The 22,980-nt window shown below is 37.0% G+C and overlaps 1 protein-coding gene across 2 annotated transcripts in view; it reads left to right on the top strand.

Annotated features, from left to right (window-relative positions):
- Positions 1-22,942, top strand: part of PLGRKT (plasminogen receptor with a C-terminal lysine) — a 41,038-nt gene extending 18,096 nt beyond the window's left edge. For both annotated transcript variants that reach the window (XM_020907953.2, XM_020907951.1), the window contains exons 4-6: positions 17,187-17,317; positions 17,875-17,984; positions 22,538-22,942. In XM_020907953.2, the coding sequence (XP_020763612.1) occupies positions 17,187-17,317; positions 17,875-17,984; positions 22,538-22,659 (363 nt within the window). In that variant the 3' untranslated portion in view covers positions 22,660-22,942. The remainder of the gene's footprint in view (positions 1-17,186; positions 17,318-17,874; positions 17,985-22,537) is intronic.
- The last annotated feature ends 38 nt before the right edge of the window (positions 22,943-22,980 follow it).

Here is a 22,980-nt window from a genome sequence, read left to right as displayed (position 1 = left end):
CATATTGCATTTAACTGTTGTTTCTTCTTGGTCTCCTTTGGTCTGCGACCATTCTTTCCTTGACTTCCATGATAAGTATGTTTTGTATAAGTATTGGTTATTTAGTATAATTTCTCTCACTTTGGGTTTTTCCAACTTTTTCTCATGACTAGATTGAGTTTGTGCACTTTTTACACATTATTCTTAAACCACAAAATGCTGTTGTCTTTCTCATTGCATCATATCAGAGAATACTGTTGTAGGTCTTATTACTAGTAATGTTAAACTTTGGTCACTTGGTTAAGTGAAAGTTACTATTTTTTCTTATTGATAAATATCTTTGAAGAGATATATTTAGAGTCTGTTACTGTCTTGCTTCTTCTCAAACTTTTGCCTACCGCTTCTAGCATCCATTGGTGGGATGTTACATGGAAAAATGATTACTGTGGTGTTTGCCTAATGGTAACTTTTTATTTCCTTCATTCCATTTATATTTGTTCACTGGAAAAGCTATCCCATCTCTATGTATTTATTCAGTTATTTATACCAATATGGTTGTATGGACATATTCTATGGGTTATAATTTAGTACCATGATTATTTATTTTATGGCTGTAGTTATTTTGACTATTGGGAATTCCTTCTAGATGATTCCTATGTCCCTTTGGCATATCCCATCCTTTTTTGCTCATTTTCTGTTATCATAAGTTAGTTCATATATATCGCTCCTGTCCCAGGCCTGGAATTAATCACTCATTCAAAGAGTCCTGGTTTTTAGAGGATGGTGTTTAGAAACCAAGATCTGGGCTCTAAGTGTGCTTATTGCTATGGTCATTATTCCTAGATCCTTTCAGCAAAGACATGTATTTATATACCAACCCATGGATATACACAGACTTATAAATAGAAGTATTTCATATTCTAAACCATGAGTTCATACTGATACATCTAATTCCAGTGCATTATGATGTTTCATTCTGGCCTTTCCTTTTTCTTTATATTTAAGTTTTTTTCTCAAACAGTGAAAAACCTGGCTCTCATTTTCTGCAATATATTCACTTCAATCCTAGTGGAAACATGAAATAGTTACAGGATTGCCAATACATATCCTCATGAGAAACAGGTTCACTAACCAGAGAACATTATCTGTATGTTCTTTTCCCTTTTACACCATCAAGTCAAGCTACTATTTTTCTGTTAATTAGGTTAGTTCTTCCTGGGCTCCTTCAGGGTGATTATTTCATTTGCAATACAGTTATACTTTGTATTCTGTCCATATCCAGGTTGAGTTTAGTTACAGGGTAGGGGAATATATGAAACAAAACAATATTCTAATAATTAAAGCTATATAAAATGATACACTCAAAGAAGCATCCCTCCATCCTCATCTTTGCTAAACTATTCCTAATCTCCTCTTTATACATCCTTTCCCATGCTGTCTCTGTAAGTGTCTGATCTCCTAGTTTTCGTTTTACCCTTCCTGCACCTTTTGCACAACAGACAGACAGATGTGTATTTTCCTATGTCCCCTTCTTTTTTACATGAAGGGTAGCATACTTTTGATACCCTTTAGTTCCTTGCTTTTTTCATTTAACAGTTTATCATGGGAATCACTCCAGTCAGTTCATAGAGCTGTTCCTTATTTCTAACGGTTGCATAATACTCCATTGTGTGGATATATTATAATTTATTCATATTATGTTTGGGTGCTGTATTTGTTTCCTATTAGTATGACAAATTATCAAGACACAAAATAATCTTACAGTTCTAGAAGCCAAAAGTTTGAAATGGGTCTCACTGGCAGAAAATCAAGCTGTCAGCAGAGCTGCATTCCTTCTGGAAGGCTTAGGGGAGAATCCCTTTCCTTGTTTTTGTAGTTTCTAGAGGCTGCCCAAGTTCCTCGGCTCATGTCGCCTTCCTCCCCCTTTAAGCCAGAAGTGTAGCATCTTTCTCTCTAACTGACTCTCTTGCCTCCATCTTTCGCCAGTGATGCTTGCGATTTTACATTGGGCCAACCTGGATAATTCAGGATAATCTCCCCATCTCAAATTCCTTAATTAATTGCATCCGCATAGTCCCTTTTTGCCATGTAACGTAATATATTCATGGATTCTGAGCATTAGGACATGGACTTCTTTTGGGGAGAGTCATTATTCTGCCTACCAGAAGTAGTACTTAGATTATTTCCAATATTTTGCTGTTATAAACAGTGCTTCAGTGAATAACCTTGTGCTTTTACATTTTTATTGTGTTGGAGGTATACCGTCAGGCTAGAATTCCAAAAGCGGGACGACTGGGTCAAAGGCAGGTGCCTTATACTTTTGTTAGGTATTGCCACTTAGGTATTTTCCTTCAGAAGGGTTGTACCAATTTGAGAATACCTATTTTCCCAGAGTCTCTGCACCAGAATGTGTAGTCTTGCTTTTTAATTTTTGCCAATCTGATAGGCAAGAAATGGTACCTCAGTCTTGTTTTAACTTGCGTTTCTTTAATTATGAGTAAACGTGAACATTTTCTCACATTTGAGGGCCATTTATGTCTTGTTTTTGTGAATTATCTGTTCATGGGTTTTTGTCCCTTGTCTCTCGAGTCTTTATACATTAGCAATATTGGTCTCTTGTTTGTGGAATATATTGCAAATATTTTCCCCCAGATTGTCATTTATCTTTGACTTTATCAGGGGGTTTTTATGCCATGAAAAAAATTTAAAAATTTTCATGTACTCAAATGAATAATCCTTTATTGCCTCTGCATTTTGAGTCTTTATTTTGAAAGCCTTTTCCTATATTAAAGTTAAAGAGGCAGTCACCCATGTTTCCCTATGGTATTTGTACAGCTTTATATATTTTTAAAACATTTAGATCCCTAATCTATTCAGATTATCTTTGGAACCTACTCAGGAAGGATTAATTTTACTTTAAATCAACAAATGATTAATTATTATTAGAAGGAAATTACTTGATTCCTTGAGTTAGCTGGTCTTTATTATCAACTTATTAAAGGAATGTGTGTGTGTGTTTAATCTGGGTCGTGTCTGACTCTTTTGAGACCCTGTGGACTGTATGTAGCCCACCAGGCTGCTCTGTTCATGGGATTTCCAAGGCAAGAATATTTGGGTGGGTTGCCATTTCCTTCTCCATGGGATCTCCCCAACCCAGAGATTGAACCAACATCTCCTGCATTGTAGGCAGATTCTTTACCACCTGAGCTACCAGGAAAGTCCTTATTAAAGCAATAAAAACCTGAATATAAACTACAAACTAGTAACAGATTATCTGGAACCAAAATAAAATAATAAAAGAGAAAAAAATGAAAAATTGTTAGTTCTGTTAATCTAAATTTCCCTTTGAAAAAGCACATATCATCTGCTGCTAAGTAAAAAATTAATATTGAAAGACCATATTAAAGTATAGAAAAAACTGCTTTGAGAATTATGGTTATGAAAAAGTATTCATAATTATTTACACTTGCATTAGTGAGATTTTACAGCAAACATTATTTAACTGCTTAGAGCTAATTGAAAATCTGTACCTTTCACAGTAAGTATGCTGAAAATCAACAGGAGGTATAAGAACTACACAGAAGCCTTTTAAAATTTATTTCATATTATTATGAGAATTTCATTGTTCAAACCAGCTACTTATTATTATTAAGTAGATGGAAGGAGAAAAATAAATACTATTCATCAACCTGGGCTGCCCAGGTGGCTCAGTGGTAAAGAATATGTCTGCCCAGCAGGAGACACGGGTTCAATCCCTGGGCTGGGAAGATCCCATGGAGAAGGAAATGGCAATGCACTCCAATATTCTTGCCTGGGAAATCCCATGGACATAGGAGCATGGTGGGCTACAGCCCATGGGGTTGCAGAAGAGTTGGACACAACTTAGTGACTAAAAAACAACAGCAGCAACCATTCATCAACTCCTGCCCCAACTTCTGTCAACCAAGAGGGAAAATGAAAATGGCAGAGTGAAGTCTCTTTATTGTAACACTGCAAATAATTTTTCACATCCTTAACTATTTTAGTAAAGAAATATATCACTAATACTAGTAACTAATTTTTACTGAGTGCATACTAAATGCCAGCCACTATTCTGAGAATTTTATGTATTCTCATATTTTATTTCATGATAACTTAGTAAGGAGATCCAATTATTATTCCCATTTTATAGATGAGGAACCTGAAGCACAGAGAGGTTAAGTAGCTTGCCTAGAGTCACGCTGTCAGTATACAGTGGAGCCAAGATTCAAACCAGCATTTGCACTTTTACATAACTAACTGTAGCATTTGCACAATGTTCAGCCTTTTTAAGTCTCATTTTGATTAAACCCTAGTTCCCCAGAACTGTTGTTCTAAGAGATTTGCTGCCTTTCCACCCTATGGATCTCATAGTACAGATGTCAGATTTCCAAGAAATCTGCCCAGGCCAGGCCAGGCCAGCTTCTCACCTCTGTGCATTTTTGCAGCCAAGGAGGTTGGCCTAGGATTGCCCAGTTGAGGAGAACATGCCCAAAACCTTTAGCATGCTAGCAGTGGGTAAGGGGGAGGTACATCCAAATTACTTGAGGCTTTCCAGCCAACCTTTCTTTCCTTTTGAATTTCAGTTCAAATTTTATACTCTCCCTTTGAATTTCAGTTCAAATTTTAATACCGAACCTAGTTAAGTCACCGGCTTCAGTGTGTCTTGGCTAGCTAAAAATATTGAGGACAGCTGAGATGGACAAAGCACAAAAATCAGTGCACATACCAGGACACCTATGAGGCTACCTGCTTCGTTTCATGGTTTGACAGTTAAGGGCCAAACTTACTCTTGCTTCAAAGCCACAGACCCTACCTTTGATTCTGGAGGACAGTCTCAAAAATCTGTGCCACTGATGACAGGTGATGCATGGAAGGCAGAGCTCAATCAACGGCAGTTTCTCACTGCTTCTCACCAATGCCTCTAAGAACTGGTCAACAAGACATCACCTTTGTTTCCTACATGTGACAAACTACTGTGGAGTTTTCTAACACAAAACCAAAGCATGCTACACTCATGAGAAATATGATGATGTAGATAAAATTGGTATTGCAGTAGGTTATGACTTCCTTCTATTATCTTACACAACCCCTCCACCACCACCCCCAACAATGTTTTAGGACATCTTGGCTATTTCCCATTATACCCTAAGTAAACAAATGTCATCAACTGCAATTTTTGTAGAAAGAAATTTTGTAACAAAATCAATATCATATTGCTTTATCCAAAGTTTACTCAAACCAATGATTTTAGGTAAACTTAATGATCTTTACATACACAGAAACATTTAACCATCAGAGACAAATTTTAACATCTTTCGTGGCCAACATCTGTTCAGCAATTATTTTTCAGGCTATTAGGATATGCTAGATATCCTTCTATTGCTGTTCTTAGAAAATCTTGCTACTTTGATATTTAGGGTAGGGAGACTTAATAGCGCAAAAGAACAAATGTCCCTTTATTACAATTTTCTGACAGTTGAGCAGTATGTTAGTCAATAGATTTTTTTAAAAGTAATTTTATATTTTGAAGACATCTAAAAATTCCTCTCCCAAAATATTCCCACTTGACATGAGATGTGGAAAGCATCACAGTAGATTCAATTGGCTTTATCATCCTTTGTTTTCTACACCCTGGGCTTGCCTTTTTACAAATATCATCTCTAAGTCTCACAATAACCTTGCAAGGAAGGTGTTACTGGCTGCATTTTACAGGCTGAAGAAACTGTGGTATAGGGTCTCATGCTTGAGATCGGATAACTAGGAACCAAAGGAGGTTGATCATCTGGGATCTCTCTGGATCCAAAGCCACAGACTCCAACTTGATTGGTGAATTATGTAATACCACAGAGACTAAGCACTGTAGAGGAAGGGTGGGAATGATGTAATGAATTCATTGTGCCCTCAGAGCCCATGGGATAGAGGCCAGGCAGGAAGGCTCTCCAAACTCCACAGCCTGCCTCTTTGACCCTCTCTGCCTGAGTCCACTCTATCTGGCCTCTCTCGTGGTCTTTCAGACCCTGAAACTGGTCTAACATCAGGCTGCCTTAATTCTGTCAACATGTCAGGTCTTTCCCTGGCAATCCATGGTTTTATAGGATAATTTTACATGGAGAAAGGCAAGCAAAATATAAACAAGGACTTAACTAGGTAGAGTGAGCAAATGCTGGAGTTCTAAATAAAAAACCCTCCTAGCCTGATTCAAATGAAGGCTGGCACCAAGGTTTCAGAACCTTCTAGACAGCTTGCATTCAGTCCCCCACATTTCCACAATGATTATCTGAACCAAAAGATTCCTTCTTAGTGCTAGTGGCCATACTACACCACCCTTCCTGGTTGTTTACATTTCAGACCCCTGGAAAGTTCACCCTAGCTCCTTTCTCTTCCTTGATTTCTCCTTGGCATCTCGGTTTTCCAGATGTACATTCTGGCTGGGAGTTTTCCACGGGCTCCATCCCTCAGGGAAGGTCATTCCTACTCACTATGAAGCTGTTTTCTCCACTTCATCTTCCTAATGGCTTGAGGTTACCTAGGAGAATGCCATCTTATCCTGCAATGTGTGCCAGGATCCCTTTGCTCCAAGAGCCAGAAGCAAACTCCTCTCACCTCCTGTTGATACTTTCTCCCTGGGCTCATTTGGAGTCACTCATTAATTTTATATCTTTTTCAGAGAGCTCCCAGAGAGCAGCTCATCTGCAAAGCACGGATGATGGGCGCACCTAGCGCTAAGCAATCAGAGTTCTCCTCAATCAGTGTACCCTCTCACCCACCTCTCCATGTTCTCTTTGATGACTCCTAAGTCAGATATTGTCAGAGGAAATTGAAAGTCTTCCTGAAGTGTTTTAATCATCCCCTCAAAGCATAGAATGAGAAAGAAAACTACCCGACAGCTAGGAGCAGACTTGGCACTCTGAGCTAGTCCCTGGTATTCTCCTGTGGAACATAAGCAGTTTCACAGATCACCACCATCAGAAAAGACCACTCTGTAATTATGTTAGCAAACAGACAAAGATGTGAACATTATCTAAACTGCAGAATGACTGAGCATCCTCAACCCTGACTAGTATGAGTGCTGCTGCATCTTTACCATGTAGATCTGCTTGATTTTTTTTTTCACCTTCTAGATAAGAAGGCTTAAGATCTCCAATCATGGGAAGTACTCCAACTTTCTGGCAGTACCCAGTTCAAATGATCTTTGAACCTCCCCCAGATCATTTGGCATAAGTCTATATGGTATAAATGTTTTTCTAATACCTTCTCACTGAGACTCCTCACAGTTCCCACAGTATGTGTCTTCTTCACTGCAGCAGGCCCATGAAATTTTTTTTTTTTAACTAGAGGCATGTTCCTGGTAGTCTTTAGCTGGAGGACACTGATATCATTATGATAACATGATAAGTATCTACTGTTTATTTAGCACTTACTATGTGCCTTAGCATTGTTCTAAACTTTTGTGTATATTAATACCTATAAGATGCTTTTGAACTGTGGTGTTGGAGAAGACTCATAAGAGTCCCTTGGACAGCAAGGAGATCCAACCAGTCCATCCTAAAGGAAATCAGTCCTGAATATTCTTTAGAAGGACTGATACTGAAGCTGAAACTCCAATACTTTGGCCACCTGATGTGAAGACCTGACTCACTGGAAAAGACCCTGATGCTGAGAAAGATTGAAGGTGGGAGGAGGAGGGGACGACAGAGGATGAGATGGTTGGATGGCATCACTAACTCAATGGACATGAGTCTTAGTAAGCTCTGGGAGTTGGTGATGAACAGGGAGGCCTGGCGTGCAGCAGTCCATGGGGTTGCAAAGAGTCAGACATGATTGAGCGACTGAACTGAACTGAACTGAACTGAATCTTTGTTACACATCATGAAATAAGCATGATAATCCCATTTTGTTGATGAGGAAACTGAAGCACAGGGAGGCTGAATACATGGTATTCCTGTTTCCCTGAAGGACATTCCCTTTAAGTCTTTAAGCTACAGAACAGGCCAATAAAACACTTCATTTCTCTATAATCTCTAGGACTGAAAGCTAGGCTATTTCCCTAGGAAAAGATCCTTTACTCTTGCCCATTTTAAGCCAAAATATCAAGAGCTGGAGGGAAAGAGTAAAAGAGTGAGCTTGTTGCTGAAGAACATTTACTTTCTTCACTGTAAAACACGATCTCTTGCCAAGAACAATGATCTGATTTACACAGGTTTTATGATATTCTTCATGTAGCCTATGATATTTGAATGCTTACTATGTGACAGGCATAGTTTCAGATGTTTACTAGTAAATATAATTAATCTCTCAGTATTTTTCACACTCAGTTTCTCAGCAACTCTTGACACAGTTGATCACTGATCACTCCTTGAAGCACATTCTTCAGTTCCTTTCTGGAAAAGCACTTGGTTCTCGTCCTATTTCCCTGACCACACCAGCTTAGATCCCTTTGCCTCCTCTTCTCCCTGACTCCTGTACATTCCTGGAGTGGCCCTGGTTTAGACCACACTTGTCCTCTCTTCTGCATCTACACCCACTTCCTAGGGGAGCTTGTCTAGTCTCATAATTTCAAACACCAGCTATATAACTTATGACTTTTTCTATTGCTAGCCCAGACTTTGGCTATAGCTACAGACTGCCTACTTGACACAGCCACCTGTATACTCACAAACATCTCAAACTAACATATGTAAACCCCAGTTCCTCATTCTGACCCCATTCTCATCCACCAAATCTACTTCTCCTACAGGCTTCTCCATCTCCATAAGTGGCACCAGTATGCTGTGCTCAGGCTACAAACCCGAGATCACTTCTTACTCTTCCCCTTCTCTCACATCCTTTTATTCAGTCCATCAGAAAACAATTTTTAGTTCAAAATTCCAAACATTTCCACAATCTATCCACTGTCTATCTCCACTGCTATCGCTCTACTCCAGCCCCCATCTTTTGCTTGGATTAGTGCTACAGCCTCCCAGTGGCTTTTGCAGTTTTTACCCTGCTCCCTTACAACCTCTTATTTTCTTCTGAAGTATATCATAGACACAGTAAAGTGTACAGATCTTGTGTATAGAGGTCAATGAATTTCTAAATACATTTATGCCTATATAATTACCATCCAGATCAATATAACATTTGCAACCTAGGAGGCTTCCTCCTGCCTCTCCCACTGTTAAAAGCAGCCACTATCTAGATCTCTGCCTCCATAGATTAATTTTGCCATTTTTAATGCTTCATATATATGGGATCATCCCCTGGAGTAGGGCATGGCAACCTATTCTAGTATTCTTGCCTGGAGAATCCCATGGAAGGAAGATCCTGGGGGGCTACAGTCCATAGGGTTGCAAAGAGTCGGATAAGACTGAAGCAACCTAGCATGCAAGCATGCATATAAAGGATCATACAGTGTGTGTTCTTTTTTTTTTAAGTTCATGTCTGTAAGGTTTATCCACAGTGTTACTTGTAGCAGTAATTCATTCTTTTCCCATGGTTTTTAGTATTCCATTATATGAATATATCATAATTTATGTATCCATCCTACTGAATGGATATTTAAGATTGATTCATTTGTATCTATTATGAGCATTGCTGCTATAAGTGGTAAAAATATGTGCTCATGCCTCTTATGTACATGATATTCTTAAAAGTCAGACTGCTCTGTTAAAATGTTAAACTACACTTCTGGCTCAGAGCTCTCCAGTAGCTTCCCATCTTCCTTAGAATTTTTACTAAAATTCTAGCAAAGGCCTACGAGACCTACACTGTACTCAAATATGGTCTACTTTCTAAAAACATCAACATAGGATCTGATTAGAAATACAGAATCCTGTGTCCTTCTTTGTCCTACTGAATCAGAATCTGCTTTTAACACATCCTCAGATGATTCACATGCATGTTAGAGCTTGAGAGGCACTGCCCTGGGTGGTCTATCTCTTGCAGTCACCTCTCTGACCGTACCTTCTATCACTTTCCCCCTTGGTCATTCCATTCTGGCCACACTTAGCTATTCCTTAGACACCCCAGACATGCTCCTCATTGAGAGGTGGTGTGAGCAGGACCTAGTCAACAGTTTCTTTTCCTGACCCAGTTGTAGGCTTATCATGTGACCTTAATTTCCTAGTATGGTATCTAACTTCTTTATACTCATAAAGAATGAACCCAGAGTATAATTGTAAGTGAAGGACATGGGAAGACTAACATTAAGTAGTGGTGATGGGGATAAGGAAAGAAACAGATGTCAAGAGAAAAATACATATATAGTCAAGGACACCCCCCCGACATACACACATATGATAGGCTGAAATATTTTTCCACGTCAGAATAAATAGCTGCATAGGAATAATTATGATGATGATACAAATAACAGAAAAAATCAACCAGTTTTCATTAAGCCTTCACTTGACCTGAAAGTGGAATTGACAGATCAAGGGGTAGGTGTATTTTAAATTTTAATGTTATTGTTTAGTCGTTAAGTCATGTCCAACTCTTTTGTGACCCCATAGGCTGTAGCTAGCCAGGCTCCTCTGTCCATGGGATTTCCCAGACAAGAATACCAGAGTGAGTTGCCTTTTCCTTCTCCAGGGGATCTTCCTGACCCAGAGACTGAACCCATGTCTGCTGCTTGGTCAGTGGATTCTTTACCACTGAGCTACCTGGGAAGTCTAAATTTTAATAGATGTTTCTGAATTCAGCCATGGGGCTGTATTATTTCTACATGCTCTTCTCATTAAAAATGTAGTCCTCATGACAACCCAGTGAGGTAGTTACTATTATTTTTTATATTTTATACATGAAGAAACTGAGCTACAGAGAAATTAAGTGATTTGCCCAAGGACACAGTGTTATAAGTGTGGCATTAGTACTCACTTGCAAGCAGTCTGATTGCAGGACTCACACACATTCTTAACCCTTTCATCATGCTCCTTCATGCAACCATCACCACCATCCTTCTTTTTCCATTTTCCCAACTGAAATTCTGTACTCATCAAACACTATCTCTCCACTTCCTCTTTCCCCAACCCCTGGCAATCATCATTCTACTTTCTGTCTCTATGAATTTGACTCCGCAGGGCACCTCATATTACTGAAATTATATAATATTTGCTATTTTGTGTTTGGCTCATTTCAACTGGCACAATGTCCTTGAGTTTCTTCCATGTTGGAGCATGGTTTAGAATTTTCTCCTTTTTAAGGTTAAATAATATTTCATGTATATGTCTTGTTTTGTTTATTCATTCATCTGTTGGTGGCCTTTTGGGTTACTCCCACTTTTTGGTTATTGTGAATAATACTGCAATGAACTTGGGTGTGTAAGTGTTTATTCAAGTCCCTGCTTCCATTGCTTTTGGGTATACACCCAAAAGTGGAATTGCTGGATCAAATGATAATTCTGTGTTTAATTTTTTTAAGGAATTGCCATACCATTTTCTGTGGCAGGTGCACCATTTTACATTCCCATCAGCAATGTACAAAGGTTCCAGCATTTCCACATCTTTGCCCCATGCCAATGCTTGTTTTCTGTCGTTGTTGTTGTTCTTCATAGTAGCCATCCTAATAGGAGTGAGGTAGTGAATTTTTTGTTTTTCATGTATAAAATCTGTTAATTTTTTCCTTCATGTTTCTTGTTGTCCTTGGAAAGGTCTTTGACTTCCTGAGGATACACAAGCAGTCTCCAAATTTTCCTTATAATACATTTATCACTTCATTTGGTATGTTTGGGGCTTTGATTCACTTGGAATTCATTTTCTATTTAAGACAAGGAGTGCTAACTGTCCTCCTATAGACTGAGAGTCAGTGATGCCAGTGTCATTCTTGACAGTTTATGCCTTTCCTACTATTCTGTCTTTCCTGTGACTCCTCTGCCCCCAGACCCATGACCAATACTGAACTACTATTGTTTTTAATATTTCCTATCCTTGCTTGCTAATCAGTACTATCAAATTAGACTTTAGTTTTTATCACAAGAAAGTGAGTATGAATAAACAGCACATAATAAAAAATGTACCTCTTGTGAAAATAAAATATTCAGAAGGATTATAAAAGAAAATCTTATGGCTGTTATCACTCGTCTTATACACTGAGGTGCTCCAATGTTGGATTCATATATATTTACAATTGTTGTCTTCTTGGATTGATCCCTTGATCATTATGTAGTGTCCTTCTTTGTCTCTTATAACAGCCTGTAAAGTCTGTTTTGTCTGATATAGTATTACTACTGCAGCTTTCTTTTGATTTCCATTTGCATGGAATACCTCTTTCCATTCTCTCACTTTCAGTGCGTGATTGTTTTAAGTTGTTGGTCTTTTAATTCCAAATGCATTTCCAATATCCTGTATTTGGACTCTCTTCTTCTCACAATTCTTCATTTTGATATCATATTTGTGTGTGGATTTTTCCTGCTTTTACTTTATCTCTGTGTATGTACTCAGTTGATTGGTCATGTCCTACTCCTTGTGATCCCATGGACTGTAGCCCTCCAGGCTCTTTTGCCCATGGTATTTTCCAGGCAAGAATACTCGAATGGAGTGCCATTTCCTACTCCAGGGCATCTTCCCGACCCAGGGGTTTAACCCACCTCTCTTGTGTCTCCTGAATTGGCAGGTGGATTCTTTACCACTAGCGCCACCTGGAAGCCCCAGGTTTATCTTTACTGGTGAGCTCTCCCATTCATAAGTTTCTTGTTTTTAGTTGTTTTTGATTAGGTTGTTTGCTTTTTGATATTAGGGTACATGAGCTATTTGTATATTTTAGAGATTAATCCCTGTCAGTCACATCGTTTGCAAATATTTTCTCCCATTCAGTGGGTTGTCTTTTCATTTTGTTTATGGTTTTCCTCTAGAGAAGTTCTTTTAGCATTTACTGTAAATGCTGGCTTGGTAGTGCTGAATTTTCTTTGCTTTGTCTATAAAGCTTTTGATTTCTCTGTTGAATTTGAATGAAAGCCTTGCTGGGTAGAATATTCTGGGTAAAGTATTCTTGGTTGTAGGTTTTTCCCTTTCTTCACCTTAAATATTTCATGTTACTTTGTGCTGGCCTGCAGAGTTTCTGCTGAAAAATCATCTGGTAATCTCATGGGGGTTCCCTTGTATGTTATTTGTTGTTTTTCTCTTGTGGATTTTAATATTTTCTGTTTATAATTTTTTCAATTTAATTAATATGTGTCTCAGAAATATGGATCAATAGAACAGGAGAGAAAGTCCATAAATGAACTGGCACACCTATGGTCAATTAATGTACAACACAGGAGACAAGAATATACAATGGAGAAAAGACAGAATCTTCAATAAGTAGTGCTGGGAAAACTGGACAGCTACATATAAAAGAATGAAATTAGAACATTCTCTAACACAATACACAAAAATAAACTCAAAATGTAAGACCAATACTATAAAACTCTTAAAGGAAAATGTAGCCAGAACATTCTTTGACGTAAATTACAGCAATATCTTTTTTGACTTGATCTACCTCCTACAGGAATGAATATTAAAAACAAAAATAAACAATGGGACCTACATAAACCTAAAAACTTTTGCACAGCAAAGGAAACCATAAACAAAATGAAAAGACAACCCACTGAATGGGAGAAAATATTTGCAAACGATGTGACTGACAGGGATTAATCTCTAAAATATACAAATAGCTCATGTACCTTAATATAAAAAAGCAAACAACCTAATCAAAAGATGAGTAGAAGAGCTAAACAGACGTTTCTCCAAAGAAAACATACAGATAGACAAAAATGCAAATCAAAACAAGGAGGTACATCACCTCACACCAGTCAGAATGACCATCATCAAAAAGAAATAAATGCTGGGGAGGGTATAGAGAAAAAGAGAACCCTCCTACATTGGTGGTAGCACTGTAAACTGGTATAGCCACCATGGGAATAGTATGAAAGTTCCTTAAAAAACTAAAAATAGAACTATCATATGATCCAGGAATCCCACTCATGGGCATATAACTATCCAGAGAAAACCATAATTCAAAAAGATACATTCATCCTAATGTACATTGCAGCACTATTTATTAACAATAGCCAAGACATGGAAGCAACCTAAATATCCAGTGAGAGAGGAATGGATAAAGATGTGGTACTATATATAATGGAATATTACTTATCCACACTAAAGAATGAAATAATGCCATTCACAGCAACACGGATGGACATAGAGAAGTAAGTCACACAGAGAAAAACAAATATCATGATGTCAATTATATGTGGAATCTAAAAAAAAAAAAAAATGAGACAACTTCATTTACAAAACAGAAACAGAACCAAAGACTAAGAAAATAAACATATGGTTACCACAGGGGAAAGTAGGGGGGAGGGATAAATTAGGAGTTTAAGATTACCCTACATACACTACTATATATAAAACAGATAATCAACAAGGACATATTCTATAGTACAGGAAACTTAATAGTCTGTAATAATCTAAATGGGAAAAGAATCTGATAAAGAATGTGTGTGTACATATACATATATATAACTGAATCACTTTGAATCACTTTGCTGTACATCTGAAACTAATACAACACTGTAAATCAACTATAAAATTTTTTAAAGAAATAACTAAAAAAAATTATGTTTACAAAAAGCCTGTGTGAAAATGCTTATAGCACAAAAAAAACTTATAACATTAAACTCTAGTTACACTTAAGTTTGTTTCTCAGTTTGACCTTTCTCTCCCTATCTGTAGCTATTCAGTTTAGGTTTTTATTTAGCATTGTCTTTGAAAAGAAACGACTGCTCACTAGAGGGATTCAGTTCAGTCGCTCAGTTGTGTCCAACTCTTTGTGACCCCATGAGCCACAACATGCCAGGCCTCCCTGTCCATCACCAACTCCCAGAGTCTACTCAAACTCATGTCCATCAAGTCGGTGATGCCATCCAGCCATCTCATCCTCTGTTATCCCCTTCGCCTCCTGCCCCCAATCCCTCCCACCATCAGGGTCTTTCCCAATGAGTCAACTTTGCATCAGGTGACCAAAGTACTGGAGTTTCAGCTTCAGCATCAGTCCTTCCAGTGAACCCAGGACTGATCTCCTCTAGGATGGACCTGTTGGATCTCCTTGCAGTCCAAGGGACTCTCAAGAGTCTTCTCCAACACCACAGTTCAAAAGAAGCAAATCTAAGATTTATTGGTCATAACTGGGTCAGGCTCATTTTTCTGTAGAACTCTTAGATCCATACAAATTAGAACAGGAAAACATGCAAAAATAGTATCTTTTTCAATTTCATGAATTAACCATTATTTTCTTGTAATAGTGAAATATTTTATTTTTAAATTGCATGTGTACACAAATATCAGAGGTATTTTTCCCAGAAATGGGATATTTGGGATATTTGAAATATCCCATGGGATATTTCCCAGAAATGGATAACTAAATAATGAATTCTTCCTACAATCTGCTTTTGTTTTCATTTTAAAATCAAGTTTAAAGAATCAATTTCTAATTTAAGTGCTTGTCTAAAATTTCAATTAGAATTGGAAATGATTGCACCATGAATTCTTCCCATTAACAATTTTTATACACTAGATTAACCTTCCAGTGTTAACTGGATTCTGATTTTAGCTGCTGTAAAATGTATTTTTTTCTTAATGAGAGAATCTCCAGATTAATAGCCATCTAAGCTGAGCTCCCAAAATACTTTGCAAAACTGATAAGCTAACATTTGAGCATTGTTTTAAAGTAAAACAGATCAGCTCAACCCACCCTTTTAACAAAAAATTTTCTGTGGTATATACTGCACCTCCTTAGGGCAAATAAGGTCTAATACTCAAGGAGGGTGATATGAGTATTAGGGATAGGAATGCTTGAAGAGAAATTGGAAACTTTAAAAGAGAAAAAAGCAGTTATCTTCCTCACTTCCTGACACTGTGAGGAAAATTTTCATGGTGTGTTTTAGTAAGAAAATAGAAAATGTATGGAATATAAAGCTTAAAAGTAATTATTTATGATAAGGAATATATAAGTAATCATGGTTATCTGAATACCAGACCACCTTACGTGCCTCCTGAAAAACTGTATGCAGGTCAAGAAGCAACAGTTAGAACCAGACACAGAACAACAGACTGGTTCCAAATCGGGAAAGGAGTACGTCAAGGCTGTATATTGTCACCCTACTTATTTAACTTATATGCAGAATACATCATGCAACATACTGGGCTGGATGAAGCACAAGCTGGAATCAAGACTGCTGGGAGAAATATTATTAACCTCAGATATGCAGATGACACCACACATGGCAGATAGCAAAGAACTAAAGAGCCTCTTGATGAAAGTGAAAGAGGAGAGTGAAAAAGTTGGCTTAAAACTTAACATTCAGAAAACCAAGATCATGGCATCTGGCCCCATCACTTCATGGCAAATAGATGGCAATACATTGAAAATAGTGAGAGATTTTATTTTCTTGGGCTCCAAAATCACTGCAGATGGTGACTGCAGCCATGAAATTAAAGACTCTTGCTCCTTGGAAGAAAAGCTATGACCAACCTAGACAGCATATTAAAAAGCAGAGACATTACTTTGCCAACAAAGGTCCATCTAGTCAAAGCTATGGTTTTTCCAGTATGTATGGATGTGAGAGTTGAACTGTAAAAAAAGCTGAGCACCGAAGAATTGATGCTTTTGAACTGTGGTGTTGGAGAAGACTCTTGAGAGCCCCTTGGACTGCAAGGAGATCCAACCAGTCCATCCTAAAGGAGATCAGTCCTGGGTGTTCATTGGAAGGACTGATGCTGAAACTCCAAAACTTTGGCCACCTGATGCGAAGAGTTAACTCATTGGAAAAGACCCTGATGTTGGGAGGGATTGGGGGCAGGAGGAGAAGGGGACGACAGAGGATGAGATGGCTGGATGGCATCACCGACTTGATGGTCATGAGTTTGAGTAAGCTCCGGGAGTTGGTGATGGACAGGGAAGCCTGGAGTGCTGCTGTCCGTGGGGTTGCAAAGTGTTGGACACAACTGAGTGACTGAACTGAATTGATATAAATAATGCCAAGCTGTTTTTTTTCTTCCCTCTTTGATAAATACAAAAATGGAATATGTTATTATAGAATTATTTATAATTATAAATTATATAATATATAAATAATATAAATTTTAAGAAAGAAAGTGCACTGGAAAAGCAGATTGCTAACTCTGTGCTCAGATTCAAATATGTGTAACCATACTTTTATCTTTTCTTTTGTTCAGCTGGAAAGGCAGCTAATAATGCAGAATGAAATGAGAGAAAGACAAATGGCTATGCAGATTGCTTGGTCTCGGGAATTCCTCAAATATTTTGGAACTTTTTTTGGCATTACAGCCATCTCTTTAACAGCTGGGTATGTTTGCTATTTATTTTAAAATTTTCTTCCATTTCTTTTTATCTTTGCCATGATCATATTATTAAGTTGGCCAAATAGGACTTTGACCTAAATAATTACACATATATGTCAACAAAGTAACACTTATAGCTTAGTGCTTGGGGGTAACTCTGTAGAACAAGGATAGTAATAGTTAATTCTGCCTTTAGTTTCTTAGATTTCTCCTGTACCTTTCTCCATTTTACAATATTAGTAAGGGAGAGGATTGACTTTACGCAAAGCTAGAAGGTCTCTACAAATTCATCTCCACAATCCCTAAGGGATAATGATCAATACTTACATATTTTTAAAATGAATAATCTGAGCCTCAACATCAAATAAAGGTGAACAAATCATAAGCCCATACACCCTACCAGAGAACTACAGAATCTGAGGAATTATGAATAAGGAAATCCTATCTCCATAGAGAATTACGTACCTTCTGAAATGTAGGATATTCTTCCAAAAAGCGGGTAACTTTGATATGTATTTGCAGATTTTTCTTTTATATTAATTCTTTTTTGTTCTTGAATCAGAGCAATTAAAGGGAAGAAGCCCGTCCTCATCTTGCCTATGGTTCCATTAGGCTTTGTCCTTGCCTATCAGTATGACATGGGCTATGGAACCCTTATACACAGAATGAAAGGTAAGTCTTTGATAAACCAGAGTCTCAATTTCTGATTCATTTTTCAGTTCAAGGATCCAGTCCTCCCTGGTAGCTGAGCTACCATTAACCAGTATTTCTGCCCCCTCTTACACAGCAATATGCTGAAGTCACCTCAAACGGCTCACAAGCGCCAACTGTCAAGTGTTTAGGAATTTTGTAAGCTGTTTGTTAAATACAGTCATTATTAAAAATTAAATGATATAAGCTAACACAACATTGTAAATCAACTATACTTATATTTAAAAAAAACTGGGGTTTCCCAGGTGGTCCAGTGGTTAAGACTCCATGCTTCCACTGCAGGGGGCACGGGTTCAATCCCTGGTCTGGGAACTAAGATCCCACATGCTGCATGGTGTGGCCAAAAAGATAAAAAGTAACAGATAAATAAATAACTTTAAAAAATTAAAGTATATAAACTTACAATTCAATAAATTACAGAAAATAAATAGTTTGAATTATATAAGAAACATTAATACATACTCAGAGCTTATCAGTCTCTATTTTACTATTATCTATACTCTTAAGTTATGTATATATCTTCAAGTTATGTATATCTACTGTATCTGTATGGTGGAAATGAAGATACAATATATAGACACAATAAAATACAGATGCAACTCTTACTTCCATGACATCCCACTGGCATGTCAGTTTAAAGTTGATCATGGTGGGAGTATTTACACCATGGAAATCTGCAAATCCCAAATTAAGGCTTGACTTCCTATTTTGTTGATTGTCTAGATCAGGGGTTGATAAACTGTGGTCTACAGGCTGGCCACCTATTTTTGAAAATAAAGTTTTATTGGAACACAGACGTGCCCATTCATTCCTAATTTTCCATTTCCATGTCAGAGACGACTCACTGAAACAGATATCAAAGTGCCCACAAGCCTAAAATGTTTCCTTATCTGGCCTTTTAAGAAAGTTTGCCAACCCATGATCTAGACTTAAAAAAAAATGATGAAGAAAATGTTAATAATGTATATTAGTCTTAAAAGTGTACTGTAAAAAGCCATCATATTGTGAATAGCATTAAAAAATTTAGGAAGTGTTCTAATATTTTAAAACTATTATCTGATTCAACAAAGTTCACAGCATTCTCAAACAAGTAAGTTCCAACATTCGTCCTTGTTTCAGTTTTGTCCTATTTATTAACATAAATAAAAACAGCAACCATCATTCATGTTGAATTATACTCTCTCATCAACTGTTATAGGTGAGCTATGGGTAAAAGAGTTCAGCAAAAATCAATAAAAACATTCTTTAAGGATCAATTTGCTATATGTAATTCATGATAAAGAGTATTGTATGTTTTATTATTTATAAATTATGTGCTACACATATTTCATATAAGCAAAATTTATAATAAGCTATGTACATAATAAGCTTATCCACATTTTTTGTTGTTTTGGGAAGCTTGCTGTTAAATGTTCACCAGTACCATGCTGCTTTCACACTGAACTCTGGCTCTCACTGCCCTAGAAAATAGCACTGCTGACACAGATGCCTTTCCTGACCCAGAAAGACCCCAGGATATCCATGTCTTTGATTCCCACCACCACATACTGCTCATGATGATAACTATTTCCCTACTCCTGATGCCTTCAGCCCAGAGCATACTGGAAACAGAGTTTCCCAAGCCTTCATTTTTGACATCCTGTTCTCTCCTAAGCTGTAGGCTCAAGACTATCCCTGAGGCTCTGTAGGGACTGATATGGTATGGGAAAGGAGAAGGTGCAGATTCCTCTGTAGGTATTGGAAGTAGGGAGTAAAACATTTCATTCACAGACTTAGGGAGATAGAGGAATGTTCTTTAAAATTCCCATTTGACAGAGACAATAGTTGCAAAAGAAACAACTGATAAAAGATTAATCTCCAAAATATATAAGCAGCTCATGCAGCTCAATACCAGAAAGACAAACAACCCAAACAAAAACTGGTAGGAAGACCTAAATAGACATTTATCCAAAGAAGACATACAGATGGCCAACAAACTCATGAAAAGATGCTCAACAATGCTCATTATTAGAGAAATGAAAATTAAAACTACAATGAAGTATCACCTCACACCTGTCAGAATGGCCATCATCAAAAAATCTACAAACAATAAATGGAAAGGGTGTGGAGAAAAGGGGACCCTCTTGCTCTGTTGGTGGGAATGTAAATTGATACAACAAGTATGGAGAACAGTATGGAGATTCCTTAAAAGAAAAACCAAACTGGGAATAAAACTACCATATGACCCAGCAATCCCACCACTGGGCATATAACCCTGAGAAAACCATAACTGAAAAAGACACATGGGCCCCAATGTTCATTGCAGCACTATTTACATTAGCTGGACATGGAAGCAACCTAGACATACATCAACAGATTAATGGATAAAGAAGCTGTGGTATATATATATACAATGCAATACTCCTCAGCCACAAAAAGGAACACATTGAGGCAGTTCTAGTGAGGTGTATGAACCTAGAGTCTGCTATACAGACTGAAGTCAGTCAGAAAGAAAAACAAGTATCATATATTAATGCATATATATAGAAAATCTAGAAAAATGATACTAATGAACCTATTTGCAGGGCAGGAATAGAGATACAGACATAGGGAACAGACTCTGGATATGGCAGGGGAAGAAGAGAGTGGGATGTACTGAGAGTAGCACTGAAACATATACATTACCATATGTAAATGAGATAGCTAATGAGAAGCTGTTGTATAACATAGGGAGCTAAATGTGGTGCTCTGTGTCAACCTAGAGGGGTGAGATGAGGTGGAGGGCTGAGGGGGGAGGTTCAAGAGGGAGAGAACACGTACACTAATGGCTGATTCATATTGCTCTATGGCAGAACCCAAAACAAAATTGTAAAGTAGTTATCCTCCAATTAAAAATAAATTTTAAAAAATCCCCATTTGAAAACAGAAGTACATTTTTCACAAAGATACTAGGTTAAAATGTCTTCTGGGGTCAGATGTTATTTGTGTCACAGTTCAGTATATAGTGGGCTAAACAGTGTCTTGTGGGTTGCTTAGAAATTTATAGCATAGATCACTGTGGAAAATGTATTCTGAGTTTTAAAACACTGATCTACAAATTAACTTTTGGAGTACAATTCTATTTTAAGATGAAAACTAACTGTACAAATTGATTTACTTATGTTAAAATTCATTTCAGTAACCTATTCAGTTTCATGTTACTCATCCGCTTAAGAATTCTTTAGTCTGAGCTCAACTGTGTCTCATTGATAATATGCACATTCGAATTCTCAGTGCCGCATACAAATTAATATGTAGTATTAAGAAATCTCAACTCTGTTATACAGCATTCACTTGATGATATTACTAATGAAGGGCAAATTTATTTTCTAGGAACATTTTGCTTATGTATTTTGGAAATACTTTTATTACAGGCCCATTAGTATAGAGTATAAAAGTTTAACTTCCAAGTTATGTTGTGGAAATGGAAATTTCTTGTTTAAAAAAAAAATTTAGAACCCACTAAGAAATTTACCATTTAAAAAAACATAGAGACTATAACATATAGCCCTGTTAACTAGTGATCACTCCAAGATACACACTTCCTGTTTAATTCAATTTATTATCAGCCATTCTGTTAACACATACTAAGAATCTGTCATGTGGAAGGTACTCTCACATGGAAACATCTAGTCTGTCATCAATAGCCTTCAGAATTACATACAATTTTATTATTATTTTTATTTACTATTTAAGACTGAGGGGGGGTAAAAAACATGTTTGCTGATAGTTGGAATGCTGTGATAATTTACAACTTGTAGCCTGCCCTGTTGGGTTTGGAATATAGATTAATTGTGTGTTAAAAGAGGAATACTTAAAGAAAACAATTGCCTTTATTCTCAAGGAAAAGTATGTGGAATGTCAACAATATATAATTTTTCAAATATTGCTAATTAGTCTTAAAGAATAAAAGTTGGCAAAAGTCACTGGGCCCAAGATATTACGAGCTATTATTTAAAAGAGGACTTGTTTATAAAAATGTATATATATATGTGTGTGTGTGTGCATTTATTTGGGATATTTATAAGTAGTTTCAAGTCAAAGATTAGCTTTCTTGAAAAATTAGAGATTTTAGTAAACTTTATTTTTCCTCATGTCACTTATAAGAAGGGGCCATAAGAAGAACTAATACGTGATTTCTCTGCCCTAATCCCCTCCTGACACAACTCAAACTCATCATCCTGACTTTCCTGCAAGGAACAAGCAGTGTTACTTGGTGTTGTTTCTCTTCTGTATTTAAAAATGCTGTCCTTTGTCAGATAAAGTCTCTGGAATCTGATATAGCTTACATATCTGATGTATCTTGTGTATTCATTACTGTATTTCCTTTGGGAGGTCGTTCTCCCAGGGACGGTAGGTAAGATATTTAGTGGTGAGATCTGGGGGCAGGCCTCCATACAGTGTTACAGCATGTCACTGGAATACAGCAAGTAGGTCTTCTCACAAAATGCTGATTACCCCTTTGTCACCTTGTACATTTCTGTACTTTATTTAAGGTGAAGCTGAGAACATACTGGAAACAGAAAAGAGTAAGTTGCAGCTGCCAAAAGGAGTGATCACTTTTGAAAGCCTTGAAAAAGCAAGAAGGGAACAGAGTAAATTTTTCATAGACAAATGAAATCATGTTTACCCCATCAAATCTCAAAAAACAGAATTGTTGACTTGAATCATGACCTTTATAATTTTTTAAATGCTTGCGATTTTGATATAATGGATTTCATTTTAAAACAGTAATCACGATGAATTTTGTTAAACTATTTTAAAATAAAATTTATACCATTCAACACAAATTCATGGAAGTACTCTAAATAACTTTAAGATTTCCTATATATGTGTATGTATCACAAACATCTGAATGTAACATTATAAAATATATTGTTCTGAATTTCTGAAAGCAAAAATTTCTGCTGCTCTCATTTCTCTGTCATACACACTTTCA

The sequence above is a fragment of the Odocoileus virginianus genome, chromosome 18 (assembly GCF_023699985.2).
Source record: "Odocoileus virginianus isolate 20LAN1187 ecotype Illinois chromosome 18, Ovbor_1.2, whole genome shotgun sequence".
In the NCBI taxonomy this organism is placed as follows: Eukaryota; Metazoa; Chordata; class Mammalia; order Artiodactyla; family Cervidae; genus Odocoileus; species Odocoileus virginianus.
Note: the sequence above shows the minus strand (reverse complement) of the source record. Positions and strands in the feature narration are given on the sequence as shown.